Below are 25,276 nucleotides of genomic sequence, written 5' to 3' on the forward strand. Positions count from 1 at the left end.
CCCGGACTCTTCAGCTTCGGCTTCCCACTCCCGGATTCCTACATGAATATTCATGAGCGACATGGAGGCGTGGCCCTGGGCGGGACTAGGGGAGGGGCCCCGGGGCTTGCACTGGCTCGGTCCCGCGGTGACGGTGGCGGTGGCGGTGGCGGCAGCAGCGGTCACTGGCGTCGGGGTGCCTAGCTGAGCAGAGCCCATCCCGGGGGAGCTCGTGAGTGCGCGGCGGCGGCCGGAGGGGGCGGGGTCCGGGGATGGGGGCGGGGAAGGGTATGGAAAGAACCCGGCGCCTAGCAGCCAGGACCTCAGGTTGGGGCGGCGGCGGCGGCGGTGGGGGTGGGGGTGGGTCACCAGGAAAGTTTGCGAGGGCCTGGGGCGCTGGGGACGCGGGGGCGCTGCAGAGCTGGCGCGTGTGTGCGGGGGTGGAGGGCACTCGTGCCGGGAGCCAGAAGAAAGCGGGGAGAGGCGAGGGTGGGGCGGGGCCGGGGGCGGGCAGAGCTGCTCCAGGGACCCCCCCCTCCTACCCCTGCCTTCCCCGGCCCCCTTCCCCAGCTCCCATGGCACGCCCCCAGCTACCCACCCCTGGCCGCCCCCACAATCCGCGTCGCCAGTCCTCGGTCTGTTCCTTCGCGGGCTGCTTGGCATCTCGAACTGTCCGCGGCTGCTGCCGCCCCCTCCTCCTCCACCCTCGTCTGCTCCTCCTCTTCGGCTGGCCGCTCGATGTCCGTGAGCTCCCTACGGAGGCCCTCCAAACAGCCCCTTGCCCTGGGCTGTTCCGTCTTCCTGTTGGTCCTCCCTCTTCCAACACTTAACCCTCCTGGTTGCACTAGCCGCACATCCAGCGAGAGACCTTTAGAGACGACCCTGCCTGCCCTTAGGGTGCCTGCCCAGGGCTGAGGCTACCTAGCTCCTTCCCATCCTTTGGGGGCAGCCTTTACTCCCAGGGCTGTCTGGCTCCTCGAGACCATTAAGGGTGCGGAGTTCTTGAGGCACTGCGATTCTGCAGCTTGAAGCCATGGCCTTGGTTTCCTGGGGCTCCTGGCTGGGGCCTCTCTACTGTAGCCACCTCCCCTCTTGGGGACCCGGAGCCTGTTTTCATCTCTGCCGCCCCTTATAACCGCAGATGTAGGTGTCCATCAAGCCCGCAGGTGAGAGGATTTTTCTGTTCTGGACTAGTTTTTCTCCATTTCTAACCACCCACACCATATCCCTTATAATAATGTTCAAGGACAAGGAAACAATCTTGTATATTTTTAATTTTATTTTTTTCTTGTCATTCTCCCCACCCGGGCCCCGCGCGTTATTCTCCCACGCACCAGGGATACATAAAACCTGTGGTAATTGGCTGATCAGAGACTGACATTGTCAGAGTTTCTCTCCATACCCTCTTCGAAATAAGCTGCGGCAGGGTCAAGGGGATAGGAATGTCTTTTGCAAAGACCTCACCAAAGGTTGTTTTTTAGAATTTTGAGCTGTCTTCTCTTGGACCCGCTGGAGTGGGAGGGGGACTTGGAGGTTGCAACATGGTGAGGGTTGGTTTGCCCTCCAGGGATGTGTGCATTCCATGTGTTAGGCAGCTTCTCCCTTGCTCTTGAACCTGAGGAGCAATGCTCACCATTCACCAGGCTGCAGAGCCTGAGGGGGTCTTGTGGGTGGGAGGGTGCTTCAGCAGCCAGGGTGGGAACTGAGGAGGTGGAATGCCTGAAGAACTGGTGACTTGGGGGCATGAAGGAATGGTCTAGGAATGCAGCCTAGGCTGGCAGGGGGAGGTATAGGTGGTTACCATGGATGTTAGTTAGCTCATTGGTGACACTGAATGTAGTCACATTAACAGTGGCCAACTTATCACTTCCCTGCTTGATATTTTGATGTGTTGTGTGGCTTGAAACTCGGGTCTTACTAACCTATTTTTCAGATAGGGAAAAGTCACACAGCTCTAACGTGGTAGACCCACTTAGCAGTTAAACCTTTTAATATCAGATCTAGAAGCTCCTATGACAAGCTACTACTATGTGGCTGTCATCTGGTTTAATTTCTTCTGGTCCCTCAAAACTCCTTCAGGCGTCTCCAGGCTAGTGATCCACACATATTCCCATTTCACAGGCTAAGCAGGTCCCTCCCTGACTGCCCTGGAAGGCAGGACCCTGGGGAGTTTTCCTCCAAGTCACCACCCCCTCCCACCCCCCATGTAATCAAGCCCAGTCCGTTCTCTTCCCATCCTGGGCCGGCTCCTCCTTCCCTTTGGCTAGGCCCTGGAAATCCAGTGGGAGGCCATTGCTATGGTAACAGGACTAGGCCCTGGCTTTACCTCATCAAATTCCAAGCTGAAGCCAAAACGATTGAGAAATTAAAGGAAAAAAATGTATTCCAGATGTTTACTTTTTATTTCTTATTTCCCTGTGTTTGGATGAGACAGCCCTGAGAGAAGGAGGGGGGGCAGGGATGTGGAGGAAGACTGGGGAACGGGGGTAGGGAGCCACTCCCCAGCCATAGAGGAGGGAGGAGACTGGGAAGAGGGGGGCCGGCAGTGGGGCGGAGCCTCAGGTTGGGGAGGAGCGGGTTTTTCCCGTCTCCCATGAGGTGATTCCCGGGACTTGAGACTTTCCGGCCCTCTTGCCCCGCCTGGAGTGCAGATACCTCTAGTGGGTGCTACCTAACCAAGAGGGGTGTCTCGAGAACTGTAAGTAGGGTGTCATAGGAGCGAGCTTGGGGGTGGTGTGAGTAGAGGTGGCGCTCGGATGCTCCAGATCTTTGAAGTTCAGAGCCAAGAGTTGGAGCGTTGTAGCAAGAGTTGAGGATGTGGCTGTGGGGACCTTCCCCACCCCTCCTGTTAGGACCTCCCCGACCTCCTTCTGGAGTTCTCTCTTCCTGTCCCACACAGCCTAGGTTAGAAATAGACTTCCTTGGCCAAGCCTGTTGCCTCGCCCAGCTCCTTTCCTTTTTCACCCCCCCCTTCCCCCACTTCCTGGGTCTTCAGCCACCCCAACTTACGCTGCTTCGCCTTTCTCAAACAGGGTCTGCCACATGTGATGAAAGTCGGGGAAGGCACTGCCATGGCTTCCCCACTGCCCCAGGAGATGGGGGAGGAGCTGGCGCCTGTTGGCTCGGAGCCAGGTACCAATGGGTGATGGGTGCAGGGTGGGGCCGGTGACTGGGAGGGTAGAGGCTGCACCCCTATTCTGTCCTGCCAGGTAGCCGAGTGAGAGTTGTGTTAAAGTGAGAGGCAGCAAGGGTCAAGGGTCAAGGGCCGGAAGGGCCTCGGGACCTGGTGTGAGTGAGGTCGAGATGGGCAGGGGTGGAAGCAGAATCTTTAAGATGGGTCGAGTAACACTTTGAGAAGGAGACACTGAAGCTCAGGAGAAATGGAGTACATTTCTTTCTCCCTGTCTAGACTTTTTTTTAATGCTTAGCTGAATGAGTGGGTGATACAGGATTCTATTATAGAAGGGTTGTGGCCGTGAGTAATTCCCAAGGTCTTTTATTTGGCATTAGAATGCCTTATATAGAAGGTAGATTTCTGGCTCTTTTTTTTTTTTTCCCCTTTCTTCCTGTGGCAGATTTGCTTCTGTTTGACATAGGTCAATAGTAAGTTTGCATTCCTGATCACACTCCAGATGACATTGAGGGGGTGGCCTGGGAGTGTGCAGGGAGACAGGGAGAGCTCAGCTAGGGTAAAAGTTCACGATGGAAACGTGGTACCTAGGGTAAAAGTTCACTATGGAAACGTGGTACCTAGGGCCCTCTAAAGAAATAGGGCTGGTGGGTCCCCAGGCTGAGTGGGGTCAGGCAGATGAATATACTCATTTGTTCATTCATTTATTTAATAGGAATCTGTGCTAGGTGCAAAATAGGGTGCTAGAGAAATCAGGTGCCATAGCGCCCACAACATAAATAGCATTAGCTTTTAAGAAGGGGATCGGGTAAACATTGAATGAGTTTGGAGAAGGTAGGCTACATCTGGGGTGTGAAAAATCCAGGAAGGCTTCATGGAACAAGCAATGCATAATTGAGCCTCGAAGGATGGGAACTTCCTGTAGTTGGAGGGTGGGAGGTTTGGTGCAGCAGGAGTCGCAAAAAATTATGTTTCGTGATTCTTCTGACAGTTCCAATGAATCTTTCCTTTTGATAGGTGACCCTCGGGCTAAGCCCCCTGTCAAGCCCAAGCCCCGGGCCTTGCCCAGTAAGCCAGCTCTGCCTGCCAAGCCCAGCCTCCTGGTTCCTGTTGGGCCTCGGCCTCCTCGGGGTCCCCTGGCTGAGCTGCCTTCTGCCCGGAAGATGAACATGCTGGCAGGACCCCAGCCCTATGGTGTTAGCAAGCGACCCCTCACGTTTGCCCCAAGGCCTACAGCTGAGGCACCTGCTGGAGGAGAAGTTACCCAAGAGTCTGGGAAAGAGGATTCTGGGAAAGAAGACTTACCCCCTTTAACACCCCCAGCTCGGTGTGCTGCCCTGGGAGGTGTGCGGAAGGCCCCTGCCCCCTTCCGCCCCTCCTCTGAGCGGTTTGCAGCCAGTACGGTAGAAGAGATCTTGGCCAAGATGGAGCAGCCTCGGAAGGAGATCCCTGCTAGCCCTGACCGCCTCTGGGGCTCCCGCCTCACTTTTAACCATGATGGAAGCTCTCGATATGGTCCTAGGACCTATGGTACCCCTGGACCCAGAGAGGATGATAAGACCCCTGCCAAAGGACAGTCCCAGGAGGGGACAGCAAAGTCTCCAGCAGAGTACCTGGAGGAACATAGCAAGACTCCCGAGGAGAGGTAAGGGCTAAGGAGAGGTAGGAAGTCTTGGAGGGGCCAGGGAGCAAGTGGGCTCCAGTTTGGGCTGTTCACCTTCACTGTTAGGTTGATTATGTGAACACAGGTCAACCCTGTCTACGGTTCAGAGAATCTCTAGCAAATGGTGATGTTATTGCGCTTTCTCTCTCCCTCCCCCCCTCCCCCCCCCCTCTCTCTCTGTGTGTGTGTGTGTGTGTGTGTGTGTGTGTACAGTGCTGAGGATTGAGTGTAGAGCCTTGTGCAAGTGTTTTATCATTGAACTACATCCCCAGCTCACCATAATTCCCTTTATAGAGTTGGTGCATGTTGTGCCAGAGAGTTGTAGGGTTTGGTAGACCAGTTTGTGGTCCACTGAATACATACCTACCCATGCTCTTTGGAAGAAGGGACTGTTAGGTCTATTTTAGAGACTGGAAAACCAAGGCTCCAAAGTGACTTCTTTACAGCCTCTCAGTTTGAATTCAAACGTATGATTCTGAAACCTGTGATCTTAACTGCTAGCTCTCATGATCTGCGGGGGGCACAGTCTTAGCATGAGGAGTGTGATGGGAGATGAGACATTTCTAGTTGGAGACATTTTCCCATGATGTGTTTCTTACCCATAGCTGGCCTGCATGTAAAGGAAGGCTGGCTGGGAGATGCTCCTGGGAGACACAGCATGGGAGGGAGGCAAGGGATTTGACCAGCCAAGGCTCCAGGGCAAGAGAGCACCAGCCTGAAGTATGCATAGTTGGCCCTTCTCTCTCCCACTGTGGAGGCCAGACCTGTTGTGGTCTGGGCTGAGCCAGTAGCTGAAGGCCCTGCCCTGCCTGCCCTGCCTGCCCTGCCCTACCCTGCCCTGCCCTGCCCTGCCCTGCCCTCCCTTCCAGTTTTTCCTTCTCTCACCTGAAAACACCTGGTGGTTGGGCTGGGCAATTAACCTTTGCATATCCAGGACCAGGGCTGCTGGGAGGCCATGCTGCTTCCCAGCCTGGATTCCTCCTTCCATCCATGAAGGGTTTAGTCTTGGAAAATCACCTCTATTCCCCTTCTCCCACAACTGTTCGAGAAATATCAGTAGGGCTGCTAGGACTAGCTACATTCTGGCCAGAGAAGAACTTTAACCCCTTAGGGACTAGGAGAGGGAGACATTGTCTTCTTAGGAACCCCTGAGTGATCTGGACACACATGATGCCCTCCCTAAAAGGGAGGGGGCATTTAAACGTGTGTGTGCAGGAAGGGAGTGAGAGTTATGTCCTGGGCATTTGTTGACTGGACACCACCTAGCCTCTTTATCCAAGTGGGCCCAGGCCAACCTCAGGAGGAAATCCTGGCATGTTTAACCTTGGGGTGCTGTTAAAATTGCTTGGGGGATACCTTCCCTCCTTCTCAACATGCCTCATCTCCCCTCTGTCTCCTTTCCTCTCAGGAGCCTCACTTCTGGCCTGGCAATGAACGGGGACCTGGCTAAGCTGACGAGCGCTGAGCCACCTACCGATGTGAGTTCTCTTCGTGTGGTGAGCACAGCTGTGGGACAGTAGAGCTGGGGAGTCATCTGAGATCAACTCTTATGCTCTAGAGTTTAGATGGGGAAACTGAGGCCCATGGACTTGCCCAGAGACTGGCTTCCAAGACTCAGATATTTTTTCTAAAACTCCCAGCCAGTGTTTCTGGTCATCAAGGTGGCTAAGTGTGGTTGATCATGATGGCAGTACCATACCACTGACCAAGCCCCTACTGTGTGCAGGGCATGTCCTGGGAATGTTAGCCAGTTTAGTCCCTTTGGTGACTCCAGCTAGAGGGTCTTATGAGCCCCTTTTCAGAATGCCAGGACGTGGGCTAAGTAACTCACGTGGCCTGAGGCAGGACCTGAGGTGTCTGACCCTAGAATCTTCCCTGGCTATGCTGCTACTTCTGGATTCAGAAAGAGAAAAGTCTGGGCTTCCTGCTCATTCCTTATCTCTGATGAAGCCTAATTTCCTGAGCAAACCATGTCAAAAATGGCTCTTGCATGGAGAGCCATTGTCAGCTAGAGGCTGTCCCTCGTGCCCTGGAATAGAGATCTGACTGTATGTAATTGTACGCTGTGTGTTAAGACATCAGAGAACAAAATATGCGTTGTGCCTGCTGTAAGGACCTCACCTCCCAAAGGATGCCAGTCAGACACGAAAATAGACATCCTGTAAACTGGCAGATATATAAGGTGTTGCACACATGCTAGGAGAATTGGGAAGGTCATGTGCTGGGTGAGGGTAGTGGGAAGTCCTCACTACGTAGGTCAGGTAGTGAGTGGTGTGATATTGAAGGAACGGCATTCTTGACAGAGGACTCAGCATATGCAGAAGCAAAGAAGCCAAGAGGTCTGGGGTGCAGTGAGATGATAACTGGGTAGTAGTGAGGATCAAGGGGAATAGTACTTAATGGCAGAGGCTTAGAGGCCTCTAAGGACTTTGGCTTGAGCAAGGAGAAGATACCACTGAGCAGTCTGAAGTCAGAGAAAGTTGTGTCTCCTAAGTTGAGAAGGGGCTACAGAGAAGTCCAAATAGCAGCAGGGACCAGTGAGATGATGGTTAGCTGGATCCAGGGACAGATGGTAATTAATGGCTTGGACCCTAGGGGCAGGTGTTGGAGCTGGTGAGAAGTGGTCGGATCTGGACTGGAATCTGTAGGCGATAGAGTGAGGACATGCAGTCTCTTTGAGGAGGAAGGGAGGGAGAGTCTAGCAATGCAGAATCTAAGAACACCCCAAGGCATGTGGCCTTAGCCACTGGCAGGATGAGATTCCCACTTACTAAGATGGGGCTCTTAAAGGCAGAGCATAGCTGGGGGAACGGATGAGGAGTTTGCTTTTGAGTCTGTTGAGTTCATGATGCTCTTTAGACATCCAAATGGAAATGTCAGTTGGGTGATTAGCTAGAGTGTGATGACATTTAGGAGAAGTGAGTGTGTTTGAAGGGAAGTCTTGGAATTTATGGGTGTAGAGATGGTGGCGGGCCTGGCTCAGGCGGTGGACTGGAAGTTGGATTTAGCTACAGGGAGGTCGTCAGCGACCTTGGCAAGTAGTTAGGTGCAAGTTGTGACTTAGAAAGCCTGTTTGACTCAGGCAAGAGGAGCTGTGTATAGTGAAGGTAAGCAATCCCTTCCAGAAAACAAATGGTAGCTAGCTAGGGAGAGAGAAATGTGGGGTCAAGAGTGATCTCTCTCTTTTTCTGTCTTTCTCTCTTGTTAGCTGTTACGACACAAGAAAGTAGAGCAGTTGGTGTGCCCTGAGACTGGTCAAGTGGGGAGGGAAAATCAGTGGTGCAGGAGAGAGAAGAGGGCTTGGCCTTAGCCTGCAGCAAGGACACCGTGTGGTCACGGAAGGGGAATCAAGCCCTTAGGCTTCCTTCCCTGCTCCTGGTGGAGGATAGGAAAGGGTGCAGAATGTGTTTGTTCCCTTCTGTTCTGAGGGAGCAGGAGGCAAGGGCATCAGCTGAGAGAGATTGAAAGGTGTTGGAGGTCTGAGGAGAGACAAAAGGAAAGGAAGTACATAGGGTTGGTGGGCACTCCGGAAGCAGTTGGAGGTCAGTGATGAGTCTGATGGGAGACCAGCTGCCCAGCCACAGCTAGCTGCCCAGGTGCGAGGGTTGGCAGAGAGCTGCGTGCAAACAGCTTTCAACAGTATGATGAAGAGCGCGAGGGTGTTGAGGACTGTTGTGTAAAAGGCAGCCCTTGATGGTAGTACAAGAAAATTGAGAGCAAGGAGGAGGGATGGAGCTGTGAGAAGGAAGTGGGGTCACTGACCCTTGCTTCCCAGAGGGGTTGAAGAATGAGAGAGTTGGGAACATGAAAAGAGTGAACGGGACAAATAGGAAATGGGCTGGTGGCGGGCCCAAGTTGAAACTGGAGGCAGTGGTGATGGAGCTGTTATTGGGAAGGTCTGGGGCCAAATGGATGGCCTCCGAAGAACGCAGGGCCCCGAATCAAAGCGTAGGGAATCAGGACGCCAGAAGAGTTGACTCTGCTCTGGAAACCACTGTGAACTGTAACAGTGATGCTGGGAGGCTTCCAGTAATCCAGGGGCTGCCATTTTCAAGGAATAAGTGGCTTTCAGAAGACTGACCAAGGGGTGGGCCATCGGTGATACAGTTTAAAGGCCCCGGTTTGGGAACTAGATTATTGCACGGAGAATGGGGGTGGGAGGGCTAGAGAAGTAGAATTCTTTCTGTCACCCAGAACCAGCAGGCAGTGACCTTGGAGGCAGTGGCTAGGGGTCACGACCTCAAGTGGTGGGGTACAGAAGTTGGGGCATGTGTCAGTGTATCTGGATTCACTTAGTTTGTGTGGGGACAAGCAGAGTGGCACATTGCGGGAGAACCAAGGGCTTGGTGTCACCTCTGCCTCCTTTTCTTTTCCTGGTGTCATCTCTTCTCTCTGTTCCCAGTAACCACAGCTGGCTTTTTTATTTTATTTTTTAAATACCCAGGGTCCATACGCACAAATCTTTGTTTAATCCTTTTGTAACTCTGAGGTGGATGTTGGCGTCAGCCCAAGAGCACATGTGGGATCCCGAGGCCCTAAGAGAGCCTGTAGGAAGGAGACATTCAGCTTATAGGAGGTAGTACTGGGGTTCCTAGAAGCCATGTGCCTTTGATGACATCCGGCATTCTTTGTTCGAATTTGTGGCCTCTGTGCTTGCTTGGGTAGCGCTGAGACCTGAGGAAATGAAGTTCCATCCTCTGCTTGATGATGCTCCTGGGAGATGCTCTGGCCTTGGGATGGGCGTGTAATCCTTTCAGTCCAGCCCTTTCCCTTCCGTTCACGCATTCCTAGATGGTCAGATTCTCCCCACCCCTTTCTAAAGCCCGTGTTGTTTGCCTCTTGGAGGAGATCCTTAGGTGAGCCTTTGAACCACTGAAGCACTCAGAATGATGCCAAGTGAATAAAGCTGGGTGCCTTTTCTGGGGAAGATGGCCTGGAGGAGGAACACTACTTGAATTCACCTCCTGGGTCGTTCCCAGCTGACCCAAGGCCTGTGTGAGCTTGCACCCAACTGAGAAGTAAGTGACAACTCTTGACCTTTCTCTTGCAGGTTTCCAAGACCCGGACCACCCCAAGTCCAGGCCCCCTTTCAGAGCATGGAGGCTGCACCAGCACAGTCTTTCCGGCAATCGAGTCCATCCCAGCCTCCGAATCTCCCCGGCTTCCAAGCCACCAGAGTTCTCCCCACCATTCTCAATTTCCAGAAACCCAGAGTCCTGCGACTCCTGCGGCTTCAGTTTGCCCCCCTGTGACTCCAGCATCCCCCAGTGCTGCCTTGCCTGATAAGCATCCCTGCCCTCCCCCCAGCAAAGAGCTACCTGCTGAGGCAACCCCAGAAACCCTCAGACCCAATAGCTCTCCTGTGGAGACAGGCTCAGGGCACCATAGCCCAGAGCAGCCCCTGGTTGAGGGGGCCGAGCTGCCAGACCTTACCTCCTTCCCACATGGGGAGGAGACAGCAGGCCGGAGCTGCTCAGAACCCCGTCCCAGCAGCCTGGCTCAGCGCCGATTCTCAGAAGGGGTGCTGCTTCGGCCACCTAGCCAGGACCAAGAGAAGCTGGGAGGCTCACTGGCTGCTCTGCCCCAAGACCAGGGGAGCCAGTCAGCCTTAGATCGTCCCTTTGGAAGTGGGACCGAGTCTAACTGGAGCTTGTCACAGTCGTTTGAGTGGACCTTCCCCACCAGGCCCTCAGGTCTGGGTGTGTGGCGGCTGGATTCCCCACCCCCGTCTCCCATTACAGAAGCCAGTGAGGCAGCTGAGGCAGCCGAGGCTGCTGAGGCTGGCAATTGGGCTGGATCCAGCAGGGAAGAAGGAGTGTCCCAGCTGGGACTAGGAACCCCACCAGTTCCAGAGAGCCTAGAAAGGCCTATTTCTGGGGTTCAGGGAAATGATCCAGGTGTCTCCCTACCCCAGAGAGACGATGTAAAGAGTCAGCCTCAGTCCCCGGCTGTTCTCCCCTCTACAGTTGAGGGCCCATCTAGAACCCCCTTACTTCAGGCAGAGGAGAGCTGTGAGGACCAGGAACCGCTGGCGGAGCAGGAGTCTCCCATCACTTTGGCCACCAGGGAAGCAGCCCTGCCTGTTCTGGAGCCAGTACTGCGACAGCAACATCCGACACCCCCTGACCAACCCTGCATCCTCTTTGTTGATGTGCCCGGTCCTGGGCAGGCATTGCCTTCTGAGGAGGAGGTGGTGACCCTAGGCTGGGCAGAGACCACCCAACCCAGGACAGAGGCTCAGGACCCTTGTAGGGTGTCCCCAGAGCCTACAGGCCCTGAAAGCAGCTCTCGCTGGCTGGATGATCTCTTGGCATCACCGCCTCCCAACTCAGGCAGTGCAAGGCGGGCAGCTGGATCTGAGCTGAAGGATGCACAGTCACCGAGCACCTGCTCCGAGGTAAGGTGGACATAGGAATGAGGCATGGGGGGCGGGGCGTGTGGGTAGCGTTTGGGTGGGCTTCATTCTTTTAACTGGGAGACCAAGGCAGCTGTGGACCCACACCTCACATTTCTGCAGTTGCTATCGGAGGCGTCTGGGGTAGTGCTTACGGTTTAGATGTTTGAGTTCTAGTCCCGACACCGGCGTGCACTAGCTGAGCAGTCTTAGGAGCGAACTTAGTTGTATGCTTTGTTCTTTCATAGAGGGGTGTGTGTGTGTGTGCCCAGGTCAACCTCAGGCATCTCTGTCCACCTTATTTTTTAAGACAGTCTCAGTGTGCCCTGCAGTTCACCCGTTGACTTAGGCTGGCTAGCTGGCCAGTGAGCTCCAGGGATTATGGACACATGCCCCTGTGCCCAACTCTTGTGGGTACTGGGGATCTAAACTTGAGTGCTAGGCTTACGCTGTCAGCACTTTCCTGATGGAGCTGTCTCCCCTGCTCCCATGCTTGCCTGGAACGAAATGGAGAAAGTGCTTCAGCCAGGGTGTAGCACATGCCAAGTAGTCAACCTGTGATTCCCGGGAATGTTATGCAAGGGAGAAGGTTGTGCAGACCGTGAGGGCCTGGGTTCATCTGATAGCATAGGTATGTTACCTGTGCTCAGCTGGCTCTACTAATGCTTTGCCCAGGTGTAATCTTGAATCAGATACTTTGCTACCCTCTGCCTCAGTTTCCCTGTATGTAAAATGGTGATGGCTGTGATAGGCTGTACCTTGGAGAGTGAGAGGATTAAATGAGTAAAGACATGTAAAAGCACTGAGTATAGTGTTGGGCTCATTATAAATAGTTTATTAAGTGTTGGCTTTTACAACTGGAATTACCGTTGAGTTCAAGATCTGCTTTGTAGACCAGCAGCCAAAGCCCAGAGGAAGTGGTGTCTTGTGCAGTTACCCAGCAAGTTGGTAGCTGGGCCTAAGCCAGGACCAGCCCAGTTTTCGGCTCTGTGCCTTTTCTCATACCAGGCTGCCTCTGCATCTAAGGGCTAGAATCCAGGTGGCTTTTGAGACCTATTTTTCAATCCTGGACTGGACTGGTTGGGGTGGAGCTGGAGGCAAGGAGGAGCCCCCAGAGGCCCTCTGGAGTTGGGAGGAGGTGGGAGGAGGAGGAAGAGGAGGAGGAGGAGGAGGAGGAAGAGGAGGAGGAGGAGGAAGAGGAGGAGGAGGAGGAGGAGGAGGAGGAGGAGGAGGAGGAGGAGGAAGGGGTTAATACCACACTGACTCCTGCAGTAGGTGTGTCTGTCCCAGGATGTGAGTGACTCAATTGGCTTCTGGGCGGGGCTGCCAGAACTGCAGCTGCTCCAGGAGCTGGGGAGCTGGGCCAGGACAGGCGGGAGCCAGAGCAGAGCCGTCGGACAGGTCCTGGCTAGGGGAGCAGCCCAGCCCTGCCCTGCTACCTGGCTCACCCAGCAGCCCCAGGGTGGTCAGTCGGGAGGTGGGGGGGGCATGGCCTGGCCTGGGGAGAGGGAAGCCAGCATGTCTGTCCTGGAACGGCTACTGGCCAACGCGGCACTGCGGGATGAGGCTGGCCGGCTCCGAAGCCCTGAGCCCCGAGCCCGCCCGCCCTCTGGGGTGAGTCAGGGAAAGTTGGGTGGGGGTGTAGGGAGCCTTGTGCCCTGAGTTTTCTGGGCTGGCTGGGGGCGGAGTCTTCCTGGGGGAGGCTGTACAGAGGGTTGGAAGGGCCTGGGTGCTCATGGGGGTTCGAAAAGAGCTCTGGGTGGTGTCAGTACCTTGCTTCACAAGGTAAGCTGCAAATCGGTTGCCCTTCATTGACAGTGCCCCCCCCCACCCCCAGGCGCATATGTAGGCCTCTCCTTCAGGCAGGATTTCTCCTGGCAGCTAGCCAGCTCTTGCCCAAGGGCTGTAAACATGATCACAGGACTGTCCAGCTGAGAGTCCATGTGTGCCAGGCTGTTTAAATGCTCTTGATTGATCCTGACACACAAGTCACATGTAGTAGGAATTCTCTCTCTAAGGTGGAGGATCTTTAGGCCCAGAGTAGTTAAGTGATTTGCTCAAGGTCACACAGCTGAAATCTAGGCAGCATTCTCCTGCCAGAGTGGGCCTCTGAGGCACTAGGTAGTGGTCATTCTCAATTTGAGTTGATTCGCACCTCAATTAACTCTAAACATTGTCTCCCCTTTCCGCCTCGTTTCCCAGGGACTCCTTGGCTGGGCCCAGAAAGACCTGCAGAGTGAATTTGGGGTTGCAGCAGACTCCCATCCCAGCAGCTTTGGCCCTTCTAGCTGGTCTCAAGATGCTTCTCAGAACTACAGCCTTGGAGACCGGAGTCCTGGTGGAGACCCAGGCCCTGGGAGTAGAGACTGGAGCAGCAAGTGTGGGCAAGGATCTGGGGAGGGGAGCAACAACAGGGAGTGGGCCAGTAGATGCAGCCTTGGTCAAGAGGTGATAGGAGCCCCTGGCAGCCAGGATGCGAGCAAAGTGTCTGTCCATGAATGGGCAGTGGGGAAGCCAGCTCAGCTTGGCACTCAGGGCCTGGAGGCTGATACACAGGAATGGGAATTCGGGAAGAGAGATCCCCAGGGCACTTACTCTAGCCGTGACAAAGAGCTCCAGGACCAGGAGTTCGGGAAGAGAGATTCCTATGAGAAGGGTCAAGAATTGGGGCTGAAGGACCTCTCTGGTAGTTATAGCAGCCAAGATGCTGAGGAGCAGGACCGGGAGTTTGAGAAGCGAGATTCTGTGCCTGACATCCGTGGCAGCCGGGCCACAGCCCAGCAGGACCAGGAGTTCGGGAAGAGTGCTTGGTTACAGGATTACAGTGGTGGTGGGTCAAGGGCCCTCAGCTCACAGGACCGAGGATTTGGGGCACGAACCCTGAGCTCTGGGTTCAGCCCCGAAGAAGCTCAACAGCAGGATGAAGAGTTTGAGAAGAAGACCCCAAGTGGCGAAGACAGGTTTCGTGAGGCCAGCAGGGACACGGGCCAACGGGAGGAAGGAGACTCTGGGGGCCTGCTGAGCCCCAGCACACCTCAGTTGCAAGATGGAGCCATCAGGCTGAAAGACCAGGGCAACTGGCAAGATGGCGATTCCAACCAGGAGGTCCCAGGGCTGCAGGGGCCAATGCAGGCAGGGAGTCAGAGCCCTAGCAGTGCTGACTTGGAAGACAGAGAAATAGGGCAGCGAGGCTGGACTGGGGAGTTCGGCCTTGGTGTTACAACCCAGTCGGAGGCAGCATTTAGTCCAGGGCCTCAAGGTTGGAGCAGGGACTTATGCGTGGAGGCTGCTAAGAGTAGCTCTCAGTTTGGCATCATTGGTAAAGACAGAGTGAGTGGTGCTGGCCTCAGCCCCTCCGAGAAGATTGGAGGTGGCCACTTTGTGCCACCTGGAGAGACCAAGGCTGGTGCTGTGGACTGGACTGACCAGCTAGGTCTCAGGAACTTAGAAGTGTCTAGCTGTGTGAGTTCCAAGCGCTCAAGTGAGGCCAGAGAGAATGTTGTGGGACAAATAGGCTGGTCAGACGGCCTGGGCTTGAACAATGGGGATCTGGCCGGTCATTTGGGAACTGGAGGTGTTGAAGAGCCCAGGGGGATGGGAGTTGTGGAGAAGGACTGGCCTTCTGACGTGGAGGTGAGGAGCAGAGATTTGCCAGGGCCAGGAGAGGTAGGAGGGCACAGCCAGGCCAGAGAGAGTGGTGTGGGGCAGCCCGACTGGTCAGGTGTGGAAGCTGGAGAGTTCCTTAAGTCAAGAGAGCGAGGAGTTGGACAGGCAGATTGGACACCTGATCTTGGATTGAGAAACATGGCCCCTGGGGCAGGCTGCAGCCCCGGAGAGCCCAGGGAACTCGGTGTGGGTCAGGTAGACTGGGGTGACAATCTAGGTCTGAGGAATTTAGAGGTGTCCTGTGACCTAGAGTCAGGAGGTTCTCGGGGCTGTGGAGTTGGGCAGATGGACTGGACCCAGGACTTGGGACTCCGGAACCTCAATCTCTGTGGGGCCCCAAGTGAAGTTAGGGAGTGTGGGGTAGGGAGAGTGGGCCCTGGCCTAGAGCTAGATCTTAAGAATAGTGGCAGTTTGTCCCCTGGTTTGGAGAATGAAGACCCCTTGGAGGCCAGGGAGCTGGGGGTTGGCGAGACAAGTGGGCCAGAGACGCAAGGTGAAGGCAGCTCCTCACCTTCCTTTGAGACCCATCCTGAAGACACTGGAATGGATACAGAAGAAGCCCTGGGCTTGGGAGCCAGGTAAGGTACTCCATCTGGGGACTGGGAGGGGGCCTGCGATTGCTTTTTAAATGAGGGACCCCTCTGAGGAGGGAAAACCAGCTTTCTCTCTGGACTGTAGTATTTGGAAAATTAGGGCTGTGAACACTCAGTTTCACATTTTACATTTTATGCTAAACTTTGAAACAAAACTTAGATGCATTCTTTTTGGAGGGATGAATATAAAATGTGAGGTGCCATTTTGCAACTAATGTTTTGGGCTTTCTCGACGACTGAGTTATGGCTGTCCAGGGGAAATGGAATCTGCCACATCTTTGGTGGTTTCTGGTGAGTTCTGTGTGTGTGTGTGTGTGTGTGTGTGTGTGTGTGTGTGTGTGTGTGCGTGTGTGCGTGTGCGCGCGCGCGCGCGCATGCGAGCACATATATACAAGCACTGTGCCTATGGGATGACTACCTCTGCTGTCACTCCTGTTGCTATGTTTTTGGGACAAGCTCTCTCACTGCTCTGAAACTTGCCAAGTAGGCTGTGCTGGCAGGCCAGTGAGCCCCAAGGGATCACCCTGTCTCTGCCTCCTCATTGCTGGGATGACAAGCCCACACCACTATGTCTGGCCCCCTGCCCTTTTTTTCTTTTAAACATGGGATCTGGGGATTGTACTGAAGTGTTCATGCTTGAAAGGGAAACACTTTACCAAGTGAGCTATCCTCCTAGCTTGGTTTCTGGTGAGCTCTGTAGGCCTCAAGCCAAATGAGCTCCTAGGATGCTTGTGTAGGTAGTGGAAGGTGACCCATGGGTGGTGACTGGTTGTCTGGCCAAGGGGTTGGGAACTAGGTGATCTAACCTGCTCTGTTATAGAGTCCAGAAGAGCAGTGGTTGAGGAATCTGAAGTTGTCAAGAACCAAGTCCCAGCCCTGTGACCTTGACCCCAACCCCAAGTTAATGAAAACAAACCAAGCTTCCTTCCTTCCTTCCTTCCTTCCTTCCTTCCTTCCTTCCTTCCTTCCTTCCTTCCTTCCCTCCCTCCCTCCCTCCCTCCCTCCCTCCCTCCCTCTCTCCCTCTTTCCTTTCTACCTTCCTTCCTTCTTTCCTTTCTTCTTCATTTTTGTTTTTTGAGACAGGGTCTCTCTATGTGACCTGGCTGACCTCGAACTCGCAATGTAGGCCAGGCTAGCCTCTAATTCAGAGATCAACTTGCTTCTGCTTCCTGAGTGCTGTGATTAAAGGAGTGCCTGGGAAAGAGAACTTTTCGTGGGGGCGGGGGCAGGCTGATAAGAACCAACCATCTGTCACATGGATGTTTTAAAACCAACAGAGGTGATTTCAGACCTTATGAGAAGGGTATGAAAAAGGCATTGTATGTCTTTCATTAACATTTTCACCCATTGAGATTTGATTTTCTCTGAAATGTGTAGAACTCTACCCTTTTCAGTCCCAGAGTGGGAGCTTCCTAGCAGGCATGTGGGAAGGGCAGGAGAGGGGGGTGTTGGGCAGAGGCGGTTCTGAGTGGAAGGGCAGATGGCTGTGGGAGGAGAGTGGGAGGGACCAGGAAGGGGCTAGGGAGGCTCTGGGTGGGGGTTGAGAGAGACATTTGGCATGGAGGTGGAAGAGGGGGAAAGCACAGGGTTAGGAAGGGAAGCTGAGGAAGGGCGTTTTCAGGTGACTTGGCTGAGGAGAGGCGGGACAGGGGACAGGGAATGACAGGTTACCGTGGACTCTGTATGGGCTGTGAATGTGCAGAATTCAATGTTGGGGGCAGGGACGTTCCTGTGAGCCTGGACTAGGGGTTGGGCTCTTAGCTTCTGTTTCTCCTCGTTGACCTGGGAGGTCCAAGGGAGCATGGGTTCCGTGTGCCTGTTCTCATTTTTCTTCCTGAGATTCAGCCCTCTCTGTTTGAGTGTTCAGTGGTGCATTGATCTTCACAACTGCCCTATGCAGCAGGAGAGGGATTTTGATCCTGTTCGTTTGTTAGATTGAGAGATGGTGTGATCTGCTTGAGGTCACAGGTCACAGAGGCTACAGTACGCCATTCTCGTGGCCATTATATTCAAAACAGATTACTAAGGAGTGGGGCTCTGCCCCCCTGGGGTTGGTTCTTGAGGAGGATGAGTAGCATTCTATTCTGTTATTTAGGAAGGAGGGAGGATGGGCCCCCCCCCCACACTGACAGGACAATGGCAGCATGTGGATGGCTTTGATGGAGCGGCTGCTTGAATCTCCACACCTCAAAGCACTCATGCTTTTTAAGACATGCTACCGTGATCCATCTGGTGTCACCCATCTGGTGTCACCTGTGCTTAGAGTTTAGCTGGAATGCAGGCAGCTGAGCCTCACTGTATATAAGAAAACACGTTCCTTCCACAGCTGGAAGGAAGTCATTGTTTGGGAGGGCCCGTGTGGATGCTGTGTTTTCCGATATATGTCCTGAAGAAAGCCAGTCCTGTTTTTGGAAAGAGCTGTGTGTCTGTGACCATGCATGGGACCGAGTGCGTCTGATAGCCTATCTAGGACGTGACCCAAGTTTTCCAGACTTCCCTGACTAATGCCCCACAAGCTGGTGCTGTGAGCATCTGACATGGGGAAACTAATACACTGTGGAATGCTTATCTTCCAAGAAAAATTTGGAGATTTCCTTTGTACCAGGAAGTCCTTAAGAATGGGTCAGAGTAATCTGGCTTGGGGCCCATCTGCTGGCCCTCATTCTCTACACACCTCTGTGACATCAGGCAAGTGAACTGAAGCAGTGGCCTTATCTGAGGACCCATATCCTCATATGTAAATCGAGAATCTACTCCAGGCTCTCTTGGGGTTTTCATGAAGAAGGTTAACTCCTGTAAAGTGATTGATTCAAATCCCCCTCTCCTGTGGTAATTGCTTTAAAAAAACAAACAAACAAACAAAAAAAACCCAGTCACCTGTGTTGGCATCTGTTTTGCAAGTTTGGATGTGAAGTGTCCTTAAAGGGAGGCCCTTGGGGACATTTCTGTTGCGATCCTCATGGTGGACAAACACACATCCTTGATGGCTCTCATTGGTATAGGCTGTTGGCAGGAATAACTATACCAAACCAGCATGCAGGTGGGTGGTGTGAGAGGAGCGAGTTCTGGATCTAGTGACGTTTCTGAGTCCGGTAGGGCTGGTACAGGATCCTCTATTTTCTGGCTTCTTGGTCATCCCTTGCTCCTCTGGACTCCATAATGCGAAACCTTCCCAGGCAGTTTGAAGTCTTTGTAGGCTCCAAGAAGACTCAAAGATCATTGATTCCAACCACCCCTGGGATTGAGAAACTGAGGCCCAGAGTGGGGTGGGGAGTATGGTTGTGAGTTCCTTTCTGTTCCTGTGGGCCCTAACTTCATTGTCCTCTCTGAGTTCTTCCCTGTTTCTCTTTGGTATCAAAGGCAACTTGGTCCCTTCAAATGCATCAGCCCAGCTCTGGCCCTGGTCCTCCCTCATTTTAGGTCTTAGAGCCTTAAACACCAAGACATGTTGCAGATCTGTCCCCAGTATTTGCATGTGAAGTAGTGGCGGAGGGTAGCGTTGGGCAGATTGGGTGATACTCAGATTGGGTGGTTTATGTGGAAGGTTTAGGTGAGGCATCCTCTCAGGCCAGGAGCCTCTGATCAGAATGACGAGAACCATCTTAGCAATTTATGTTTATTACGTATCAACCATATTGTAGTCATAAAACATGACTACAGACACCTGCCAGTATGCCCCAGTGAACTTCTGGGACTTTTTCGATTTCCATTCAACAGATAAAGAAACTGAGGCTTGGACTGGGCATGCAATTTGGGGCCAAGGCTGGCATGGGTGCAGGATAGAACCTAAGTCTCTTAGCACCCAGGTTCCTGTCCCTTCTGTCCTGCCAGAAAGCCCTTAGGTTGTGGATGCCCTGGGCTCTTAATGAGGGAAGCTTCTCTGATGCAGAAGGCAGAGGCCCTTGGGTGGGTGTACACTGCATTCCCTGGGGCTCTGCCGTGTTCTGCGCCACCCTAGAGCCCACTCAGCAGAGTCCCTCACTACTTTCTGCCTTCAGTGGGCTGAGAGTAGATCTTTCTGTCCCTTCTCAGTCGGCTCACATCATCTCCGCTGCTTGTTGTCCGGGCTGGGTGGGGTACCACTGCTGCTCTCTCGTTGCCAGCTCCCGACTCTAAGCTGGTTTGGCTGCCATCCAGGCTCCCGAGTCCTCTGTCTTGCTGGACTGTAGCCTCTACCAGCCCCCCCCCCCCCCCCCCCCCGTTTCTCTCCAGTTTACATCTGTCAGCAGCTTAGGGAAGGACAGACTGACACATTTCTCCCTGTCTCTGTCTCATCTTCCTGTTCAGGGTTGACTCACCTGCCTGATTTCTTTACCTTCTACAGTATCACCAATTACCCAGCAGTCTCGCTTCTAGACATTGCCCACTAGCCTTCGCTACCCGTGCGTGTATCAGGGTGTGGCTTTGTGCTGTGGTTAGGTGTGGTGGGTACCAGCACACACCCGCCTGCCCTAGGTGTGTGACGAGTGAGCATGTTCTAGGGAGTGGCAGCTGGACATGGTGTTGGTGGTGCCATCCTGGTATCTGTGCTGTGTTCTGAGAGAGCTTTGGGCAAAAGACACCCTGCCTGTCATTCAGCAAATGTTTGTGTGGTCTCGTCTCTCGGCTAGAAATGCTGGGGCACAGAGACAAAAAGGAGCCTGGCTTTGCCCTTGAGGAGCTCCCAGACAGGCAGTGGAGGATTGAAGGTGGCTGGCGCTGTGGGTTCAGGCTGGGGTAGGTTGGAGCCCATAGTTCTCAGAGCCGAAGAGCTGTGTAAGCTTGGGCTTTGGAGGATGATGTGGGCTCTGCAGAGGCTGTCAAAGTGGGGGTGTTGAGAAACTTCCCACGTGAGGGGAGGGAGCTACTTGTTCCAAGATGGCCGTGTGTTCTGCCCAGGTGTGTTCTGCCCAGGTGTGTTCTGCCCAGGTGTGTTCTGCCCAGGTGTGTTCTAGAGAGCCCGGGTCCTGAGAGGCTGGGGGATAAAGAGTTAAGGTGTGAAGGGGCTGGAGATGAGATGAGGGTGAAGGCAGATGGGCTGACTCTTGACTTATCCCAGGAAGTGTGACCATCCAGGCTCATGCTCCTGAATGGAGCTTGACCCACGCTAACTCAGGGCAGCACTACTAAGTGTGATTTCTGGGAGTGTCCTGAGTGCTGGATGTCATGCTGGCAGGCTTCAATCTTTAGTTTTTCCCTCCCTAATGACTCTGTAGAGGAATACGGGGTATTTACAGGCAGAGGGACTCATGCAAGGGCTTAGGGACAGGTACCTATCCTAACCCAAAGATCTAAAACCCCAATCTGAAACTTTAAAACAGTTTTTTTTTTTTTTAGATTTGATTATTTATTTGTTTTGTTTTGTTTGTTTGTTTGTTTGTTTTTTGTCAAGATAGGGTTGCTCTGTGTAGCCCTGACTGTCCTGGAACCCACAGAGATCTGCCTGCTTCTGTTTCCTAAGTGATGGGATTAAAGGCATTCGCTACCTCTGCCTGACAGATTTACTTATTTTTTAGTTTTATGTGCGTGAGTGGTTTGTTTGCATGTATAGCTGGGTACTGTGTGCATGCAGTGTCTGTGGAAGCCAGAAGAGGGTGTTGGATCCCCTGGAACTAGAATTAGCTGTCATGTGGGTTCTGGGAATTGAACCTGGGTTCTCTGGAAGAGCATTCAGTGCTCTTAGCCACCGTCTCTCCAGCTCCATAAAATCTGAAACTTTTTGAGCACAGCATCATATCACACAGAAATCCATACCTGGCCCCAGGGGCAGGTCACAAAGTACAGGTAAACCAAAATTACCATAAAATTACCTTAAGTCTGCATGCGTGAGGTAAATATGAGACACAAAGGAATTTTTTTGTTTAGGTTTTGTTAACCACATAGCCCCTTACAGGGTTAGGCAGATAGCTCGGTCAGTAAAGTGTTTACAGACCTGAGTTTGGCCCCTGGAACCCAGTAGGAAAGCTTAATGTGGTACTGTGCACACTTGTAATCATAGTGCTGGGGAGGCAAAGACAGGAAAGTTTCTGGGATTTCCTGGCCGGCCATCTTAGCCTACTTGATTGATGAAAGTTCCAGACCAGTGAAAGATCCTGTCAAAAGCAAAGGGGAGCCGGGCCAGTGAGAGCCACCTGTCAATGCGTGACTCTCCAAGTTTGATCTCTGGAACCTGCATTGTAGAAGAAGGGAACTTACTCCCAAAAGTTGTCCTTGGAGACACGCATGACCGCACCCATGCATGCCAGGAACAGTGTCTGAGATTGTTGTTTGGCCTCACTACACTTGCTTACATGCATTGATTGACACACAACGAAATTTCATTTTATGCATGTGTAAATATTTCCAAACTTGGAAAAGTCTCAGCTCGAAAACTGGACCTAAGCATTTTGATAAAGGATGCCCCCAGACTGTAGTATGTGATAAAGCCTACTCTGGGGCCTTCCAGGCAGCCAAGCAGGCTCATCCCTTTCTTTGTGTGCTGTATGCTTCAGGGAAGAGAAATGAGGTCTTACTGCTTGGTGAATGACTTTGGTTTCTGGCCTGTCCCTTTGCAACCCCAGCAGGTGCCTGGCTCGCTCCCCACCTTCCGGCTCCCAGAGCCTTCTGGAGGGGATAATGGCAGCCAGCAGCTCAAAGGTAGCTACTCGAAGGGAATCAGCAGCTTCAGGCCTCAGGGTTCTGTTGGAGGAGGAAGGAGCCACTGCAGGTGCTGGCCAAGGGGAACCTGAGGAGTCTAGCAGAGATCCTTTGCCTTCCTCGAGGCCTCAGCCTGATGGTGAAGCCAGCCAGGTAGAAGAGGTGGATGGCACCTGGAGTCTTACAGGGGGGGCTAGGCAAGATGAGCAGGGGTCAGCCCTGCCCCCCCGACGGCCTCCCAGAGGACCTCTGCCCAGCTGCCCCAGTGAGGACTTCTCCTTCATAGAGGTCAGTGGAGGGTGAACTTGCGGTGGTGGATGGGCTGTTGGAGGAGTCAGGATATGTAGGTGATGGAGTCAAAGGCTTTTTCTCAGAGCTTTTCTGAGTAGTCGTGGGAGACAGATAAAGGTTTTAGGTACCTCATGGCAATGAGGAACTGCAGTGGTCATCAGCTCCTGGACTAGTGTTGGGGATCCCCTGTGGGGTGAAGCGGATATGGGTCAATAATAGCAATGGTGTGGTGTTGTTTTGAGCAGGACACTGAGATCCTTGATAGTGCCATGTATCGGAGTCGTGCCAACCTAGGGCGCAAGCGAGGACACCGGGCCCCAGCCATACGGCCTGGGGGTACCCTGGGTCTGTCAGAGACAGCGGACTCGGATACTCGGCTGTTCCAAGATTCAACAGGTATGATCAGTGTATCATTAAATGGAGTTTGTGTCAATGTCTGGGTTGTGGGTAAGGGTGGTGTCTGGCATGTTGCTCAGGTTGTGATACCCTTCCCCTGACATTTGTAGAGCCAAGGACTTCCCGGGTACCGTCTTCAGATGAGGAGGTAGTGGAGGAGCCTCAGAGCCGCCGGACACGGATGTCCTTGGGCACCAAAGGGCTGAAAGTCAACCTATTTCCTGGCCTGAGTCCATCAGCTTTGAAGGTACCATCTGATCATTCAGCACACACTGCTCTGCCAGCCGTGCACCCAGCATTTCCTTCCATCTGTCTGTCCATCCATCCATCTATCCATCCATTAATCCATCAATCAACCCATCTATCCACCCACCAATCCAACCATCCATCCATTCATCTACCAACCCATCCATCCACCAACCCATCTATCCATCCACCAACCCATCCATCCATCCACCAACCCATCCATCCATCCATCCATCCATCCATCCATCCATCCACCCACCCTCCCACCCACCCTCCCATCCATCCATCCATCCATCCATCCATCCATCCATCCATCCATCCATCCATCCATTTCTTCTCCCATCTCGTATTGTGCTAAAGAGGATTCTGGAAGGTTCTCTTTGTTCCCTGCTCAACTTTTTTTCAATGTGTCAGGTTTGATGGAACAAAGAACAGGATATTCTTTCATCTCAGAGCCTCTAGGGTATTGGGTGAGGGCTGGGGTTGGGCATGGTCCATGCCCACGAGTATCTCTGGTAAAGGGGGACAGACGTATAGGTGTAAATGGGGAGTTCAGCCATGGGCTGGGCTGTTCAGTAGGAGTTATTTCCTGACCTTAGCTGGGAATGGGAGGTGGCTTGGGCAGGGTTTCTTGTAAGCAGTTTCTCTTAGCCTTGAGGTTGGCACAGGAGTTGGCTCTGGGTTGGAAAGGACATTGCCTGCAGAAAGGATAGACAATCGAAAACAGGGGCAGGAAGTTACCACTCTTTGTTCGGCCTAGTTTACTGAATTTTGTTTCTCCGATATATTTTTGATGTTCGAGGTGTGTGGATCAGTTCTGAGGAAGGCAGATCTTTGACTTTCTATATCTAGAGAGGGGTTTGGGCCTGGTTCTGGGGGCTACACCCTCTTGGTAAAGGCCTGGCCTTCTGAATCTTGCTGCCTGTCCGTCTTTCATCTGTGTCTTCCAGGCTAAGCTGCGCTCCCGGAATCGCTCAGCCGAGGAAGGGGAGGTGACAGAGAGCAAATCAAGCCAGAAGGAGTCCTCCATCCATCGTTCTAAGTCCTGCAAGGTCCCGGGGCTGGGGAAACCCCTTACATTACCCCCCAAGCCAGAAAAATCCTCAGGGTAAGTAACTGAGTTCTAGGTATCTCCTGAGCTTCAGGTATTATCCCGAGAAGAGGAAACCCACTTTGTAGAAGTGGAAAACCGAGGCTGAGAGGAGGTTGAGTTGTCTCACGTTAAGTAGGGGGTCCAGGCCTGCAGCGGAACCCCAGTCTGCCTCTTCTGACCAGAGGGTAGATGTTCTCACCTTGTTCAGTTTCTTTAAACTTTGCTTTTGTGACCTTTGCACTCTGCTTTCCAGGTCAGAAGGATCATCGCCCAACTGGCTACAAGCCCTTAAGCTGAAGAAGAAAAAGGTCTGATCAGAGGCCAAGGTAAGGCTAGGTTCTTGGGCTTGGCTGAGAGTAGGGCCTGGTGTGGAGAGCTTTGGAGGTCCTGTCCTGTGTCCTCTTCTGGTCCTTAAGGTTCTCTTTCTGAGAGGTTGGAAGGAAGCAGGTGAAGCCAAAGGGAGACCTAGTTAGCCTGTGTCCCTGTGGGCTGGGACAGTCCTTCAGCTGCTGCGGTTGGCCTAGTATGGTCAGCTAGCCTACACAGTTTAGAGCTCCTAACTTGAGGTCCCCGGGCTCCCCTGAGGGAATCAGAATGGCCCCAGGGCAGAGGAAGCTGGACCCTGTCTCTTCTCTGACCTTTGTCCTCTTTCCCAATTTCAGGTCCTTCCATCTGGCAGTCTCAGGCAGTGCCATTCCTGTGGGGTCCCCAAGTGAGGAGACAGCTGGAGCCCCGCTAAGGCTCAGACTGCGGCCTCCTTCCCCCTCCACTTCTGAGGAGTGTCTGGGAGGCACATTTATGCACTTTGTACCACCGTCCCAACTTCTTCCACACCTTCCTTCCCGGCCCGATTCCCTTACCTAGTGGTGGGAGGTTTGGGCCCTTCCTTCCCTCACTCTTCCCTTCACCCTCTTTGCTTCCTTCTTCCGCTTCCCCTGGGTTTTCTTTTGATACCAATTTATAGCATTTTTTATAAAAGCTTTTGATTTTTGTAATGGGTGAGCCCCCCCCCCAAACCCTGCCCTCCTTCCCGCTAGGTGCCCCACAGAGACCAATGACATTTTACCACTTGAAATAATGAATAAAGTTTTTTGGGAATTGGTGTTGTCCAGGACTGTGGTGCGTGGCGGGACTCATATCCCTCCCATTCTAGGGGAGCATTTGGAAAACGCTGCTTCTTCCCTGTGTTAGTTTAGCTCTGCATTTCTGT

At 53.2% G+C, this 25,276-nt stretch overlaps 1 protein-coding gene across 5 annotated transcripts; it reads left to right on the forward strand.

Moving 5' to 3' along the window:
* Positions 1-79: 79 nt before the first annotated feature.
* Tnks1bp1 (tankyrase 1 binding protein 1) lies at positions 80-25,168 on the forward strand. Of its 5 annotated transcripts, none has more exons than XM_036183304.1 (12): positions 84-211; positions 3,012-3,111; positions 4,127-4,754; positions 6,181-6,250; positions 9,823-11,169; positions 13,369-15,410; positions 21,965-22,328; positions 22,577-22,727; positions 22,838-22,974; positions 23,924-24,081; positions 24,320-24,392; positions 24,729-25,168. In XM_036183304.1, the coding sequence occupies exons 2-11, from the start codon at positions 3,027-3,029 to the stop codon at positions 24,378-24,380; spliced, it is 5,043 nt and encodes a 1,680-aa protein (XP_036039197.1). In that variant the 5' UTR covers positions 84-211; positions 3,012-3,026; the 3' UTR covers positions 24,381-24,392; positions 24,729-25,168. The 5 variants fall into 5 exon arrangements, with proteins under 5 accessions (XP_036039201.1, XP_036039197.1, XP_036039200.1 ...); XM_036183307.1 differs by having other exon boundaries at positions 21,968-22,328; XM_036183305.1 differs by lacking the exon at positions 84-211 and adding an exon at positions 601-1,145.
* Positions 25,169-25,276: the final 108 nt, after the last annotated feature.

This window comes from Onychomys torridus, chromosome 4 (assembly GCF_903995425.1).
Source record: "Onychomys torridus chromosome 4, mOncTor1.1, whole genome shotgun sequence".
NCBI classification, from domain to species: domain Eukaryota; kingdom Metazoa; phylum Chordata; class Mammalia; order Rodentia; family Cricetidae; genus Onychomys; species Onychomys torridus.

Excerpts from the sequence above, each read along its gene's own strand:
- Tnks1bp1 (XM_036183304.1), top strand. The coding sequence starts at position 3,027 with ATGAAAGTCGGGGAAGGCACTGCCATGGCTTCCCCACTGCCCCAGGAG. Across the intron at positions 11,170-13,368 it reads CACCGAGCACCTGCTCCGAG|GGACTCCTTGGCTGGGCCCA; the intron begins GTAAGGTGGACA and ends CTCGTTTCCCAG. Across the intron at positions 22,728-22,837 it reads GCTGTTCCAAGATTCAACAG|AGCCAAGGACTTCCCGGGTA; the intron begins GTATGATCAGTG and ends TGACATTTGTAG.